Source organism: Hypanus sabinus, chromosome 21 (assembly GCF_030144855.1).
Source record: "Hypanus sabinus isolate sHypSab1 chromosome 21, sHypSab1.hap1, whole genome shotgun sequence".
Classification (NCBI taxonomy): Eukaryota; Metazoa; Chordata; class Chondrichthyes; order Myliobatiformes; family Dasyatidae; genus Hypanus; species Hypanus sabinus.
Genome location: NC_082726.1, coordinates 36,491,262 through 36,508,462, shown reverse-complemented (window position 1 = coordinate 36,508,462; position 17,201 = coordinate 36,491,262). Strand labels below are relative to the sequence as shown.

The following is a 17,201-nucleotide window of genomic DNA, read 5'->3' as shown; positions in this document are numbered from 1 at the left end:
TCAATGGCCAATGGTGTTTCTAGTGTTTGGCAGTAGGATGGTTACATTACTGAACTAGTGATCTAGAGTTTCAGGTTGGTAATCCATAGAATACAATCTCAAGGATGATCCAATGAGATATGATAAATTAAAAGCAGTTTAAAAGGAAAAGTGAAAATAAAAATAAATCAGTATTAGCAAAACACAAGCACAACAGATTCTGTAGATGCTAAAAATCCAGAGTAACCTACACTAAATCTACACTCAGCAGGTCAGGCAGCATCTAAGGAAATGAATAAAGAGTCAACATTTCAAGCCAAGACCCTTCATCGGGATCATCAGTTTTTGTGTGTTACTCTGCATCAGTTAAAAATAGCTTTCAAGTTTTTAAAGAGCAAACATGAGGAAATATGCAGATACAAGTTTTTGTTTTATTTTATTTAGCGATGCAGCGCAGAATAGGCCCTCCTGGCTCTTTAACCATAGCCTAATCACAGGATAATTTACAATGACCAATTAACTTACTAACTGGTACATCTTCAGACTGTGGGTGGAAACCAAACATATAGAGGAAACCCACGCATTCCATGGTGAGGATATACAAACTCCTTACAGAGAACACTAGAATTGGACTCCAAACTCTGATGGCCTGAGCTATAACAGTATCGCACTAACCACTGTGCTAAATTGCACATAAAGGCTCAATCCACAAAATATCCTTTAGGAAATATATTTACAGTCCTAATTTAACACTGTTCTCTGATAGATGCCAGCCAAGACTATGCGGAACTCAAGCAATCAGCAGCATCTTTGTACAGGGTCAGAAGATTGAGGGTGGATTTAAAACCCACTCCAGAGACAAAAATTTAGTTTGCAACTTTGTGTGGTACTAAGGGAGTGCTAGACTATTGGAGTTTCTGTCTCCTGAATGGGTCATTAAACCAAATCCGTTCATGCTCTCTCAAGTAGTCATATGAGATTTCATGGTGCTATTTGGAAGAGAGACAGGTCATGACTCCCAGTATATTAGCCAAAATTTATCCTTTATTCAACATCACAAAAACAACAGATTATCTTAATGTTACCACTTTGCCCTTTATGGGAGACTATTAGCTGCAAACTGTGCTGTGTTTTACACAAGACAATTTAGTATCCCCATTGGATTACAACTGTTCAAAGTGAAGGACCACCCGCTTGTGAGGCCAGTGAGAATTAGTTTAGAATCAGTGTGTCAGGGAAATGTGGACATCAAAAGAAGTGTCACTTCACAAACTACCCACTGACAGGAGCCCCCTGGCCTAACAGTGCTACAGACTGTGGTCTGACACTGACCTCAGAACTGCAGTGGAAGCAAGTTATCCTCAATCCCAAGAGACTACTTAAGAAGATGGTAGCAAACAGAGCAAAAATAAACCACTAATAAACAAAAGAATTTTTAACCACCACTAAGATGTCATGTCCTGCCACTTCTTCTGTTAGATACTTACCATAAGAATATGGTACATGAAATATATTTTATAAGAACATGGGATTAAAGAATGTTACTATTGTGAAATGTGTTTCATAAAAATACCAAATCAATCCCCTTTACCATAAACATCAGGAACCTACACTGGGGGTGCAAGGTTGTACTGAGGTAGTCAAAGGTCATAAGTATAAGCCCCACATGAGACTTAACAACTTAATCTAGCAAGCACGTTGGCGCAGTACTATATAGGCAGCTTTGAAGATGAAGCATTTTCACTTCAGCCCCATTTACGCTGTCAGCTTGATGTAAAAGATTTTACAGCACTACTTAACAAGTTTGCAAGTTCTGTGTCCCAGACATGCAACTGTGGGTCTGTGGCTCATTGCCATTGGTCTGTTATGCGAGACCCCACTCACAGCCTCTTTGCTCAACTCCAGATGTTTTGGGTCAGAAAGATAAATGCTCTTGATTCAGGTAAGCCAAGTTCAGGAGAGTGGCAATCATGGGTGGTCAGTTCACAGTGAACTGTGGGCCTGAAAATTACAAATTCTTTCTTTGCTAATGGGATTCTGAACAACACAGTCTTGCTTTCACTTTTTTTTGTTCAGACTGCATGCACTGTAGATAGAGGACACTTCTCAGAAAACCATTTATTTCCTGAGATTTAGCTTGTGAAAGATGCTGTTTATATGATATCCCATGGTTAGGTACCAAAATCACTGTTAAGGAGGAAATTATACTCTTGGAGACAGATATGTAGAATTCTGTCAGTGGTTATTATAGGTAACTACCGCTTGTCAAAAAACATTGGAAAATTTGAAAAAATATTAAAAGATGGCATAGCAGCTTGAAGAACAAAACACAATTTGTCAAACAATATCATAGACCATGTAATAAAATTAAGTAGAAGGCGATTACATCATAGAACATTTATGGTTATTCAACCTGCTGATTCCATACTGTTTCATTGTAGAGAAATTACATCATTCCAGTCTCCTATTTCTGCACTGAACCAGAGTCATACAGCACAAAAACAGGCCTTTTGGCCCACTGTAATCATGCCAACTATCAATTACCCACCCACACTAATCTAATCTACCAGTCCAAATAGAAGACTGAACCAAAATGTTGACACCCCTGGGATCCAAAGTAATGATTCAAAACCATGATGACATAGGGTAGGGTGATGACTGTGGGTTGTTTTTTTTTTAATTGGAAGCCCGTCACTAGTCATGTTCCACAGGGATAAATGCTGGCACAATAACTGCTTGTCATATTCATTAACAGTTTGGATATGAATGAAGGGATGTTTAATAAAGTTTTCAGATGATACAAAAAGGTGTACTGCAGAAGGGTATTGATCAGTTGGTAAAATAGATAGAACAATGGCATATGGAATTTAACCCATACAAGTGCAAGGTAATGCACTTTGAGAACTCTAATAGATAGGGCATATATATTCAGGACAAAGGACCTCACTTTTGAAATCCAAGAACGTCTGAAGGTTACAACACAGAGAGATAATGTCACGAAGGCTGTGTATTTGATTAACAGGGACAGAGTATACAAGACAAGCGAGGTTATGGCTCAAATCAATAAAATAATGCTTAGCTCAGAGCTGGAGGTCTATGAGCATTTCTGATCTACTACACTATGGAATGATTTAATTGCACAGAAATGAATGCAGAGGAGATTCATTACCAGGTTGCCAGGGTTGGAGTTTTTCCTATTATGAAGAGCGAATGAGAAGGCTGGGCTTGATTTCCTAGGTACATAAAAAGATGAGTGTCACCTGATAAAGATATACAAAATCATGAGGAGCACAGACAAAGTAGACAGTAGGAAACTTTCCCTCACAATAGAAGTGTCAGGAACTTGAAGCTTCGAATAAGGGGAAGAGGTTTAAAGGGAACCAAGGAAGAATTGGTTTACCCAAAGGTGACTGGAAACTCTCACAACTTTTAAGTATCTGGATGGACACTTAGATTGCCAAATGCAATGTACAAAGCATCATGTAGCATAGAAAGATACACCACGGAAACAAGCTCTTCACCCCATAGAGTGTGTGCCACCATAAACACGCATTTACATTAGTCCCAATTCAGGCATTGATCTTGTGGATAGTCAGAGGCTTTTTCCCAGAGCTGAAATGGTTGCCACAAGAGGACACAGGTTTAAGGTGCTGGGGAGTAGGTACAGAGATGATGTCAGGGGTATGTTTTTTATTCAGAGAGTGGTGAGTGCGTGGAATGGGCTGCCAGCAATGGTGGTGGAGGCGGATACGACAGGGTCTTTTAAGAGGCTTTTAGATAGGTACATGTAGCATAGTAAAATAGAGGGCTATAAGTAACCTTAGTAATTTCTAAGGTAAGGACATGTTTGGCACAATTTTGTGGGCCAAAAGGCCTGTATTGTGCTGTAGGTTGTCTATGTTTCTATTCCTCTTTTATCCTCCAAGTTCAAGTTTATCATTCAACCATACATGAATACAGCTAAACAAAACAGCATTACCTCCAAGGCCAAGGTGCAAAACACAGTACCAGCAGACACACAGGCACAAAGCACAGATAGCACATGTAACATATCAGTAAATTACAATCACACAAAAAACGTTGAGTCCATGAATTTTGCAGAAATCTGCAGTTGACCACAATATAGCTTGTCTTCTGCCAAGTGAACATGGGGAGGGGTAGCACCCATTCCAGCTTGGACGCTGTGCCACATCGCCTCCCATAGAGCACAACAACTCAGACTCCTCTCTCCTGGGCGAATGTAAGAATAGTCACTATGACCAACAGCACGCAGCTCTCCTGCCATCTACCAATAAATCAGTGAATCAGAAAAGTGACTAAGATAATTACTTGCTGTTAGACTGCACACCTCTTTCATGCACTGATTCCTCTGATACCTCTCTGACCCAGGCAGCAACATGATTCACACCAAGTCAAGCTCCTTCAGTTTCTCCACCAATGAGCAACTCACAGATGGTGTAGGCGTGCAGTACTTTAAGTTCTTAATATCCAGAAGGGTGTTGTGATAATAAAAAATACATGCAAAAAGGATAATAGCATCTTTGGTTGACCTCATAGAAGCCACATTGATAGAACACACTGCCATCTTGCCAAAAATCCTTTCATTTGATAAGGAATACTCCAATTACATGACAGATCATTTATTTCTTCTTAATGGATTCTGTCCTTGACTCCACATAGATATTCCCTCTCTCTAAACCTATATCTTTCTTCATTAGTACTGCCAATCTGTCTCCTTCCCTTCCATTTTCAAACACCTTACATGCAGGAATATTAACGTCCTGTTTTTTTCTTTTTTGAGCTATGTTTCAATTTTCAACACATGACTCTCTCATGCACACACTTTGTAAAACTGGCTTTTCCAAGTCATTGTTGGTCAACAAAGCATATTATATAGCTATGAATTACAATAGTCAATCCAGTGGCTAAGGCATAGAAGGCTAAAGACCCAGTGATGGTAAAAGGTATTAGTATAAATAGGTGCAGTCGGCCCTCCGTATCTGCAGGGTATTGGTTCCGGGAACCCCCCCCAGATACCAAAAAACGCCCCTTATATAAAACGGTGTAGTACTTGCACATAACCTATGCACATCCTCCCGTATACTTTAAATCATCTCTAGATTACTTATAGTACCTAATACAATGTAAATGCTATGTAAATAGTTGTTATACTGTATTGTTTAGGGAAGAAAAAAAGAAAACAAGAAAAAATGTCAGTACATGTTCAGTATAGACGCAACCATCGTAGCTCTTCTGGGAATGCTGATGCCGCCTCGGCACCAGCCGATCCCGATTCTCCCATGATCTTTAAGTTCTTGAGGCTGTAGCGCTTTACATAGCGAGCCAGCCATCCCTCACTAGCCTTAAACTCCTTCCTCTTGTTCTCAAACACGAGTAGCAAATGAACAAGACGTGAGGCAAACAATGCTCAACATCCGGGTTTTCCCGATCCGCGGTTGGTTGATCCACGCATGCGGAACCCATGGATAAGGAGGGCTGACTGTACTTGTTACTTGACATGGACATGGTGTGCTGAAGGGCCTATTTCTGTGCTGAATGACTCTAAGACAATGACAAGTATCAATTTTATAGCTACAGCTTTGGGGGAGAAAAAAAGATTAGGAAGTGCAGTTCTCAAGAATGATCCTGATGAGGATGACTCATGAGCTACTGTTTGCCAGAAACAGTCCCTAGGATCAATATAGTAGTGGAAATAGAACAATTATTATTTGGTGGTTCTGCAATAATGCGTTTCCTAAACACAAAATTCATTATAAGGCAATTCACACATTAGGGAACGTTATTTGCATTACACAGATTACATTGGTTACAATGCCAATCAGGAAAGCCCGTTTACATCTGTGCTTTGAAGGCAACTAAAGCCATCCGATATAATGCAATTTTCTACTCTCAAGGTTACTTAGGAACATAGCTATCTTGTTACAGCAGAACTACCTATAAACAAAAATGTTATTTTAGTTCCTTTTTTCACATATGACTCTTTCCACCTTTACTACCAACAACTGGATTAGTTACTTACACAGTTTGTTCTAGCCAAAAAAATAAGATACTGAATGCAATTTTATCACAATTACTATAAACTAGGTTGTACAGATTAACATGCATAACTTACCACCTTCTTTCTCTGCCCTGCCCGCACTGCTGGAGGATCATTCCATCCATCCTGGAACCCTATTAAAAGTAAATGATATGAGACTATATTTCTACAAAGAGGTCTTGGGACAAAAAAAATGGTTTCACTGCAAGGCTTCACTCATTTCAACGGTGTTAAACAAGCTAACAGCAGCACTGTTATTTTAAGCATTAAAAGCTAACATAGTAAAGCTTCAATATTGTAATGCTCTCAGTCATAGTTTCCTTGTTATTGGTACGAGGAAGTACTTTGGTAATTACACCTAAGCACCTGGATAGGGTCTTTGCTTAGTAAGTGGAAGGGCTAACGATATATTTAAGGATTTCCAACGCCGCTTCAGGACTTCCAATACATTGCCTGAGTTAGTAATAATCTCAAAATGAATCTCAAAAGTAATTTTAGCACTAAGACATTGTACTTTACAACTTATCATGTGATATGGTATCAGACTCATTATAAAACAAAACCACCAATAAACACAAATATGCGAATTGTTATTTATTTATTTATTTAGTGGTACCATGCCCTTCAAGTCACATCGCCCTAGCAACCCCCAATTAATCGTAATCTAATCATGGGACAATTTATAAAGACCAATTAACCTACCCAGTACATCTTTGGAATGTGGGAGAAACCCAGAGCAGCTGGGGAAATCCCACACATTCCATGGGGAGGATGTAAAGAGGCGCCAGAATTAAACTCCTGACACCCTCAGCCAGAATAGTGTTGCACTAACCACTTACACTACTGTGGAGCCTTCTGCTTCACTAATGGAAAATTGCCACACCTGTTTGGATTAGACCTATGTGTGATCGCAGACTTTCAAAAATGTTTGACTTAAATAAGATTGTTCAGCAGGCCATTCAGAACAGTACAAACACTGGAATTGCCTGTAATGTCCATATTTCATAAATGTACAGAAAGTGGAAAGATCACTGAAGCCTGCTCTGGATCAATTATCTTCAAATAAAAACTTTAAGACATTTTCATCATTATTCCATTGATCAGCCTTCCTCATTCATTGGCTCTAAATATGGTAACTTTCCACATGGAACCTAGTGGTATTTTATTCAAACCATTAAATTGTTTACTGTAGCAGGAATAGACATAGAATAAATTAGGTTATAAACACAAGAGATGCCTGAAATCCAGAGTAACACTCAAAAAATGCTAGAGGAGCTCAGCAGCTCAGGCAGCATCGCTGGAGAGGGATAAAAAGCCGATATTTTGGGCTGAGACCCTTCATCAGGCGAGTCTCACCCCGAAACTTTGGCTCTTTATTCCTGTCCATAGATGCTGCCTGACCTACTGAGTTCTACACTAATTATTCTTCTTTATGCCTACTGTCTGGATCCAGTCTCTATTTCCAAATATTAACTTTGTTGTCTTATGGCACTAGCTGGGACACAGGCCTACTGATGCTCTGTTTCACAAAATATGAATGCTGTCCTGCAACTCTCTTCAAAAAGAGATAGAAATAAATAATGAGCACCAGCAAACCAAAAGAAAACAATGCCAATTGGGAAAGAAACACAAGATTTAAGCCAAGTATGTACCCTGCCAGTTGCTCAAGAGTAGAATACACCGAGTTTGCAAAAGATCACTAGCTTCTAAGAAATTAGAACAGTCGCTAAGGATCAATGAGAAGTCGAAGAGGGGAATGTATCAATTTATATGATTACCAATCAAACTTTCAGATTAAGTGGACTGGTGCAACATAATGATGAAACGCTGCTCAAAATGTGTTAGTTGCAAAAGCAACTTCCAATTAAATCTCAAAAAAATTTTGATCATGTTTTTCAAAGCATGCAAACTGTAAAAGGAAAATTACTTCTGTGCAATATTATAGCTTTATCTTTAAATTGCACAGAATAACCCTTTCTGCCTTAACTGGACAAAAAAAAACTGCAAATTGAACAACTCAGATGTAGAAAATAGGCACAAGCCATGAAGAATACTAGCATTTCAAAATAAAAGGCATTAAACAAGCCAGGGCATTCGTTATTATCTTTTCACCTGATGCATAATGTCGGTTTTGTAGCCATGGCAGGAATCCTGAAAAATCAAAGAATGTTGGAAGGTTCGAGGAATAACCTAGAGATAGATCACTGAATCACAATATATGCAACTAGAAAAGCAACAATTTTCCCAACTAGATATATTTGAACACACAAATAACAATTTTACAGATGTTTATTACATAGTCCCAACAATGTGATACTGTAGTTTGCTTTAGAATATACCATTTTTGCAACATATTGCCAAAACCAACCAAAGGTTATCACACATGCAATATTATTTTATGTAGAAGTGACCTAACAATTCAGTTTTTGCAATATATATTGCATAGTCAGGCAAAAGACAGACATCAAATCAAGGGAAATAAAAAGGTAAGGCCCAGAAATCCAATATGGTACAAATGAAAATAATTCAAAAGAATAACTTATTAGCAATTGACAACAACTAAATAATCCCATGAAAAGTGAATATGAATTTGTAATTAGGCATCAAAGCGCTTGAACTTCACTTCAGGTCAGATTTCATTGTGCTCAATTAATTTAAAACTTTGCCAATGTATTTCTACTCAACTTCATACACTTTTTAATCAGCCAAATCCAAAATACACCTTCCATATTTAATCAGGAAAGCAGTCCTTACATGCTTTTTTGATACATATAAATAAAGCCAATAATCTGTGAACACATTTGCGGATGATTAATGTGGAAATTCCCATCAAAAGATGATATGAATCATTACATGTAGATGACAGTCTATTACAAACTTTAACTCACCTCAAAAAATATAGAGAGATGGATATGGGATCCACCAAACTATAAATCACATGAGAATAGTAATTTAAAAAACAGCAATATATCATATGATTTTTAATTTCATAGTTAAAATTCTAAGATTTCTTCTCAAGTTTAAGTTTAATTGTCATTCAATCATACCCATAAATATAGCCAAACAAAATAGTGTTCCTTTGGGGCCAAGGTGCAAAACAGTACCAACGGCATACAGCACATATTACACATTTAGTTAAAATAGCAGAAAACCATACAGTCACAGAAAATAATAAAGCCCAAGTAACTGAATGACATGGCATATAGACTGATGGGTGTATGGGATATTGTCCTAGTACAACTTGTCTTCCACTGAGCAAATAATGGAGAGCAACAGCAAGCAAATAGTGGAGATTAGAACTGACAGAAGGGGCCAGCCCCCAACCTCGTACAGACTCCAGTGTACCCACAGAGGCCTCTGCTCTCTCCCACATCACCTCCAACATTCCCTCTCGTGGGTGGCTGCAAAAAGGCAACACCGCAGTATGAAGGCCTAGCTTGTGCAGGAACTGAGACAATGTAACTCTCTTGTTTTCAGTTTCACCAATGAAACGGGCTTGCAGTATTCTACATTACCAATATCTAACAGCATCTTGAAATCACAATAAAAACATCCAAGACAAAAATCTGCATCATTTGTTGGACTGCACACTGCCTCTGTACAACAACAGTATCCAACAAATTCAAGAGACAACGTGGTATGCAACAAGTCCAGCTCCATTGCTGCTGCAAACTGTTAGTGCCTGTGATGTACAGTTTGGATCTGGATTGAAGAATCTAGTGCTATGCTGTGTCCGGAGAGCTGCTTTGTGGAGCTCAGAGACAGGGGGAAGACCAGAGACAAGATGTGGGACCATGAATGACTTCACCTTGAAGCGGCGAGGAAGACTGAAGCATCGAGGTGAATGTGGAGGGTGGCAGTGATGGCTCCCAACAAAGACTGTCAGCAACTGGATTGGCAGTGTTTGGAATTTATGTGATTATTGCATTGTACCTTATATTGATTTCCTTCAGTTTTTCGGTGTTCTCTTTCTTGTGGACAACTGCTGAATGGGTGAGGGGGTCAGGGATTGTTATGTCTAAGGGGTAGGTGATCATTATCGTGGCCACTTTTTGCTGTGGGGAGGGGGACTTTGGGGTCTGCAGGTTTTGCTCCTTTTCTTTTTCATGTGGGGGGAAGTTGATGTCTTTTCTTTCATCAATACCCATGGTCTTTCTGTATTTAATGGCTATCTAGAGTAGACAAATATCAGAGTTGTATTGTACATGCATACTCTTGACAATAAAATAATCCTTTGAACCTTTTATTGAGCAACTTGCCGATGGAGTGGACCTGTAGCACTAGGTGTTCTTAATATCCAGCAGTGTCTTTCAATCATAAAAAAAATTTAAAGGATGAACAATTACACTTTAGGATGGACCCGGAGAGGCCGCTGCAACGTTGGCATCACCATCTTACTGGAACCACCTTCATTGTAACTTGAGAAATGTGGTGGACCATATTAAACATTCTACCTAATACTTCAGGGAACAGCTTGTCAAAGTGGTATCTACCCAGATGAGGAGGACTAAAGTATTTTTTAAAAATTCTTATTATCCTAGGACATTTCAATGTCCTCTAGGTAACGTACCAGTACAGATATTATTGGAACTGTTGGAAATTAGCAATGACTCATATACTTCTGCATCATTCTGCAAAGTTTTACTTGTCATATCTCAACTGTCACCCTGAGAAAGACTAGCAAGAAGATTCATCCAAATCTAATACTGTTCTTCAGCCAAATAGCTGGACTACTAGAAGAGCAACATAAGTTGACCCATGTTTTGCAAATGGAACTGAAACAGCAGGGGAAAAAATATAAACATTTTTGTAAATTTAAACCTTAGAAGTGCAATGTTCAAAACTAGTGAGGCAGTGAATTGTTGAAACATGTATATATGCTCACTTTCAAGTTGCTCTGAGATTTTCCACAATAGACTTTCCTCCTTCATTTAAACCAAGTTCCAAAGAATTAGTTAAAAAGCAAAATACTAATGGTTGGAATTCTAAAAAGAAACAGAAAAATGCTGGAAATTCTTAGGGCACCTGTGGAGAGAGAATCAGAATTAACAGGTTAATTTCCTGTCTTCATCAGCTCCAGTCTGTTGCTCTCACCACAGCTGTTGTATGATGTGCTAAGCCCTGCCCACATTTTAATTATTTTAGTATAGAATTATGGAATACGTTCATGAATTACAATTTAAATCCACCTTTAACTTTTGTTTACCTGAGTAAATTTACTGTGATTTCTTTGTACATGTCTTCTATGTGTGGATGGGCAGACAGACAGACACAAACAATGTAGTAATGAGAAATATAGTCAGACTAAGTATGCCATTAAACTACACAAATAGTCATCTTGTGGTACAGTTATTAGCTAAATACCTGTTTGAGGAGGAGGGGGAACAGCTGCAGCTGCGAATGGTTTGGAAGGAGCAACTCCTGGGCCTCCTGTTCCAGAGGGATGGGGAAAAGCAGGATGAATGCCTGATAGAGATGTAGGAGGGTGAACTTGATGCTGATGTTGTCCTGGATAAGCTGGCATTGGTCCAGGCTGTGTACACGGTGGTAAAGTGCTGGAGGGCTGATAAGATGGCACTGAAGCTGGGGCCATTAATAATGGTCCTGACATAGATATACTAGGCATTGTAGGACCACTCAGCGAGGCTGTAGGTTGAGATGGACCAGTCAATCCTGAACCTGGCAAAGGCTGCTGTAGAGGATAGGATGGGAATCCACTTGAAGGAATTTTTGGCTGTCCATAATTCTGGTATTGTGAAAATGCTATGGGAAAAAAAGAAAAACACAAAAGTATATTTAAATTAAGTGAAAATATTACAAAACTATGTTACAATATTTTTCTCTTTCCTGATATTCACCCTTCAGCAACAATATCCTTCATTTAAAACTTCATGAGCAGAGCATTTCTCTTTATTTATATGCCACCCCAACTCAGAAAATGGTGGGATCAGACTGAACTTCAGTGGATACTAAGAGTACTTTGAACTGAAAATACTGAAGATCTCAAGCAGATGAAAATGCACTGAACCACCAAATCTAATGGGAATTTGCAGCCAAGAAAAATACTTGGTGAAACTGGAGATTTGCAGTTAAAGTGGCACAACCTTTTCATGTTTTTCTATTTAATATATTTTTCAGTTACTGCAACATCAAAGTCCTGGATGAACTGGTAGCTTAGAGAACAGATTTTCTTTTTTTGGGTTCAATTCAGCCACATTGGTGGAATTAAAACATTGTACGTGGGTGAGATTGGACAAGTATTGGTGGACTGTCTCAATCTGTCTCCATGGATATGGTTCAAAACAGACATTTATAGAGAAAACAACTGATAGATAGAATGGAATTGTCCTTTGTGAAGTCTGAGTTGCTATCACTGCTGGGGAAGGGCTGAATAAGTGCTTGCTGTGTATTTATGACTCATCACAAACATCAAAAATTGAAGACAAAAAAACATCCCACTTCCCATATGGTAAACACTGATCACCACTAAATTATAAAATAGGAACTTACATGTATGATATTTTAATAGGAATTAGTTTATTCATATCTAAATGCATTATCCCTTAAACATACCTCCTTTTCAATGACTAAGAAAATAATCATTTAACACTATTTCCAATAAATTTAAAAGGTACATCAACCCATCTATGAAACAGATTACCTTGTGCTGACATTGTGGTAGGATGTTGTGGATAGGTGGGGTGTGTTCCTCCTGATTTGGAGTGGATATTGGTGGTGCTTCCAGCAATGCCCTGAGCTGAGGGAGCAAATGGAGATGCTACAGGGGCAAGGTGTGGAGTAAATACTGTTGGAGCTGATGGACGGACTTGGGTCTGGGAACAAAACGGCACCTGATATGGAGACTAAAGACAAAAACTGAGATTACAAATGGGATCAATATACATAAATTTACTCAACAAGTCTCACAAATAACTTTATTAATTCAAATTTCAATCAAAATAGTCTAGATTGCACACTGCAATTACAAAATTTTCAAAATTCCCTGTGAGTCGGCTGGTGTGGTATATTGTGTCTGGTGCTCCTGGTGTGGCCTTTTATATACTGGTGAGACCCGACGCAGACTGGGAGACTGTTTTGCTTAACACCTACGCTCAGTCCGCCAGAAAAAGCAGAATCTCTCAGTGGCCACACATTTTAATTCCACGTCCCATTCCCATTCTGATATGTCTATCCATGGCCTCCTCTACTGTCAAGATGAAGCCACACTCAGGTTGGAGGAACAACACCTTATACACCAGCTGGGTAGCCTCCAACCTGATGGCATGAACATTGACTTCTCTAACTATCGTTAATGCCCCTCCTCTCCTTCTTACCCCATCCCTAATATATTTATTTCTTTTTTCTTCCCCCCTCCTTTTTTCTCTTTCTCTCTCTGCCCATCACTCTGCCTGTTCTCCATCTCCCTCTGGTGCTCCCCACCCCCTTTCTTTCTCCCTAGGCCTCCCATCCCATGATCCTTTCCCTTCTCTAGCTCTGTATCTCTTTTGCCAATCACCTTTCTGGCTCTCAGCTTCACCCCACCCCCTCCGGTCTTCTCCTATCATTTCACATTTTCCCCTCCCCCTCCTACTTTCAATTCTCTTATTATCTTTCCTTTCAGTTAGTCCTGACGAAGGGTCTTGGCCTGAAACATCGACAGCGCTTCTCCCTATAGATGCTGCCTGGCCTGCTGTGTTCCACCAGCATTTTGTGTGTGTTGCTCAAATTTCCAGCATCTGCAAATTTCCTCGTGTTTGTCAAAATTTTAATGTAAGTTTAAAAAAAAACAGTTAATGGAGCAAAGTGACAAAATGCACATATACTAAAAATAACTCATGCAGAATATAATGGATGTAATGAAAAGTATGAATTTAAAAGTTTGGACAAGTACAAGAGAGCAAGTCATGCAGAGTGCACAATGTAGCTGGGAGCAAATGTAGAGAATGTTGAGAATATCAATGGAAAAGTTACCACAGCAAGTTCAAGAGAGGTAACAATAAATTACACAAAAATATTGAAGTACACCTAGGAATAAGTAATGAAATACATTTAACATATAATTGCTAATAGTCCAAATGTTTTTGAACATTCAGATCTTTGTTCACTCATCCAGTGAGTTGATGGATGCATTCATAGTGATACCTGAGCCAAATGTTGAAATGTGCAACCACACTACGCAAAAGGTAGGGTGAAAAATATGTAAAACCCAGCAAAGAATATTCATGGAGATGCAGGGCCAAGTAAACAGGAACAGAACAAAGATGTGTACACAGAATGGGGAGAAACATCACAAAATAAGTTCAGTTGGGATGGCACTGTGCTACCTACCTGCTGGGATGGTTGCTGATTTGTCCGTTGAGGTGGTGTCTGACGAGCTGGAGCGGCAGCAGGAGAAGCAGTTGGATGTGGACTTCTTGTCAGAACCCGGTTAAACGGAAAAGGAGGTGGCTGTTGACCCATCATAGCTTCACCTTGAGCGTGGAACAGTCTGTCTCGGAGCTGGAGTATTATAAACTAAAAGAGGTAATTGAGTCTTTTGAGGTAAAGTACATTCGGATACTTGAAAAACAAGAAGATAAAAACAACTAAGATTTGATGGGTGGCATCCTGCTGTAAAACGTCTTAGTAGAACACAATTGTGAAATAATAATTTGAGGAACTTGCTTCTTAACAACATACTAAAGACCATTCAGCTCATCAACTATATGTAGGCTCTCAGATCTATGCCATTCCCATTTCCTTCCTTACTTCCCTATAACCATATCCCTCACACATGCCTATTAATATATCTCTAATAGGTAATCTAAGACAACACTCATTGTTTTGTTGATCAATGTATAAATGGATATTTACAATCACTAAATCTTCAAATACAAAATTAAATGTCATTCATTGCCATACGCTTTAGTTTTTTGGCTGATTTTTAAGTTATCAGTTATCAGCCAGGGAAGTTAACAGAATCTTTCTTCCCGTCTTATTACTACAATCAAAATTTGGTATGCATTTCACAAATCTTGAAAAAGTAGTAACAAAAACAAAACTTTATACATAAAATTGCAATTTAAAAGGATTAGAATATTTCAGTTCATCTAATTTCACAACAATTATTTTCAAATTTGGCGAACAGGTGCCTTTTCAGTGCTTTTTAAAATTATATGTCTGAGTAAATGTATATAAATTGTGAATTACAGTGTCAAAGAAGCAACACATCTTTTTAAATATGGTTGATTAGATGCACCTAATCTGATACCAGGCAGTGACCCCATTAAGTTCAAGTTTATTGTCATTCAACCTGTACTCACATACAGTATACAGCTAAACAGTGATTGCTTTGTCCGTTTTGGTTCCTCAATTTTCGCTCAACCCATGTTCAGCAATCTTAACTCCAACTTCTCTTCCTCCCCCCCCCCCACCAGAAGTGCTGCAGATTTTGTTGTCCATTTGATAAGTATTTTCTGAGATCAATCCTTAAATGTCTAGCCAGTTGGTTTCTGACATCCCCCCCACCGCTTCCTCCCACCCTCACCAGGGAAACCTACATATGTACTCAATCCAAGCTTAATTTATCTTAAATAATATGCAGAAAAAAGCCTCGTCATTAAGATAATGACATACATGACATATTAATAACAATTTGGGTAACTAAGGATCCATTTTGATTGAAAAACTAGGATGTAGAATGTAACCACATCATTATGAAATGTGTAAAGGGTGATGCATTGCTTAAGTAAAAGTACAGTAAAACGCATTTCTAGTTGTAAGATGTTAAGAAGACTAACATGGACCACAAAAGAGTGAAAAATGGTAGATAAAGGGATGGTTAAAATGACAGCCAAGGGGCTAAACTTTGCTCCAGTCCCCAGGAACTGTACCTTATCAGGACTACACTGGCGGAGTAGAGCAAGCAATGCAAAAACCACCGGATACCATGGAGGAGGTAAGGATGGATGACTGCATGGCCCTCAAAATGGCCGTTCTGCCGAAACCGAACATTACAAAAGGAAGGCGACTAGCCCTCTGGCAAAACCCAGTCATCATTTTACCAGCTGACAAAGGAAATGAAACATCCTTGGAGGAATACCACAGGAAAGTCCCACAGGTTCTGGATGGTCTGGCCTACAGAGTTCTACAGTGCGATCCTACCAATTTGAGAGTGAAGGTGACCTCCGCCTTACTGAAGGAATCCGAACTGCCAGCAGGGATAAACGGGACACTTCTACCTCAGGTGCCTGTACCACCAAGACTTTATGGGCTTCCCCAAAGCTCATCATCAGTGTGATAGATTCTGTGACTTACTACCTCGCTAAGCATTTAATGACCACGCTGTTCTCCTTTGTTGGGGGCTGTAAGCACCACATCACAAATTCGACCAACTTCATAAAAATTATAACCAACATCCTGCTGACCCTGGAGGACATAATGGTCAGTTTCAATATGGTGTCCCTGTTGACGAGAGTTCCAATTAAGGACACCTTGGTCCTTCTGCGGTCAAGGTTTGATAAGCATATCACTGACCTTTTTGAACACACCCTTACATTGACGTACTTCTCGTTGGACAAGACTCAGAATGATTTTGCAGGGACACGCTTATCCATGACCGTTATAATATAGTCCGTGACAACCATGGTATATCCATTCAGATCCTCAAATGAATCCCTTAAACACTGCCTAATTCAACTCAAAGCAACCCTGTAGCTGCTTCTCTGCCTCTCGCAACCAACTCTTTATTATCCCTATGGAGCCTTGGATCTTTGGCCTCCACCTGTATGTATGTAGGTAGGTAGGAGGACAGCCAGATGATCAGATTTCCCAAAATATGGTCATGGCATGGAATGGTAGGCATTGCTAATCATAATATAGCAGCTGTCTAGTGTGTTGTGATTTCTGGTGCTGCAGGTTATACACCACTCATGATAATTGGGCAAAGATTTCTTCAGACAGGCCTGATTGAAGTCCCCGACTATGATATGAAATGCATTGGGGTGGGCAGTTTCTTGCTTGGTGATGGCAGCATTCAATATCTCATGGCTGGTTAATGTCGGCATTTGGCAGCATGTAAATTGTGTTCAGGATCATGGGGGAGCTGTCTTGGTAAATAGCATGGCCAGCACTTAATTTAGATGTTCCAGGTTGGGAGAACAAGAGTACAACAAGACCAAGACCG

At 39.2% G+C, this 17,201-nt stretch overlaps 1 protein-coding gene across 1 annotated transcript in view; it reads right to left on the bottom strand.

The window, feature by feature from the left end:
* The window catches only part of sec31b (SEC31 homolog B, COPII coat complex component), a 95,654-nt gene that overhangs the window by 15,516 nt on the left and 62,937 nt on the right, over positions 1–17,201 (bottom strand). Inside the window, exons 19-22 of the mRNA XM_059946344.1 lie at positions 14,366–14,551; positions 12,699–12,900; positions 11,402–11,800; positions 6,113–6,171 (exon numbers count right to left, since the gene is read on the bottom strand). Coding sequence (XP_059802327.1) covers positions 6,113–6,171; positions 11,402–11,800; positions 12,699–12,900; positions 14,366–14,551 — 846 coding nt within the window. The remainder of the gene's footprint in view (positions 1–6,112; positions 6,172–11,401; positions 11,801–12,698; positions 12,901–14,365; positions 14,552–17,201) is intronic.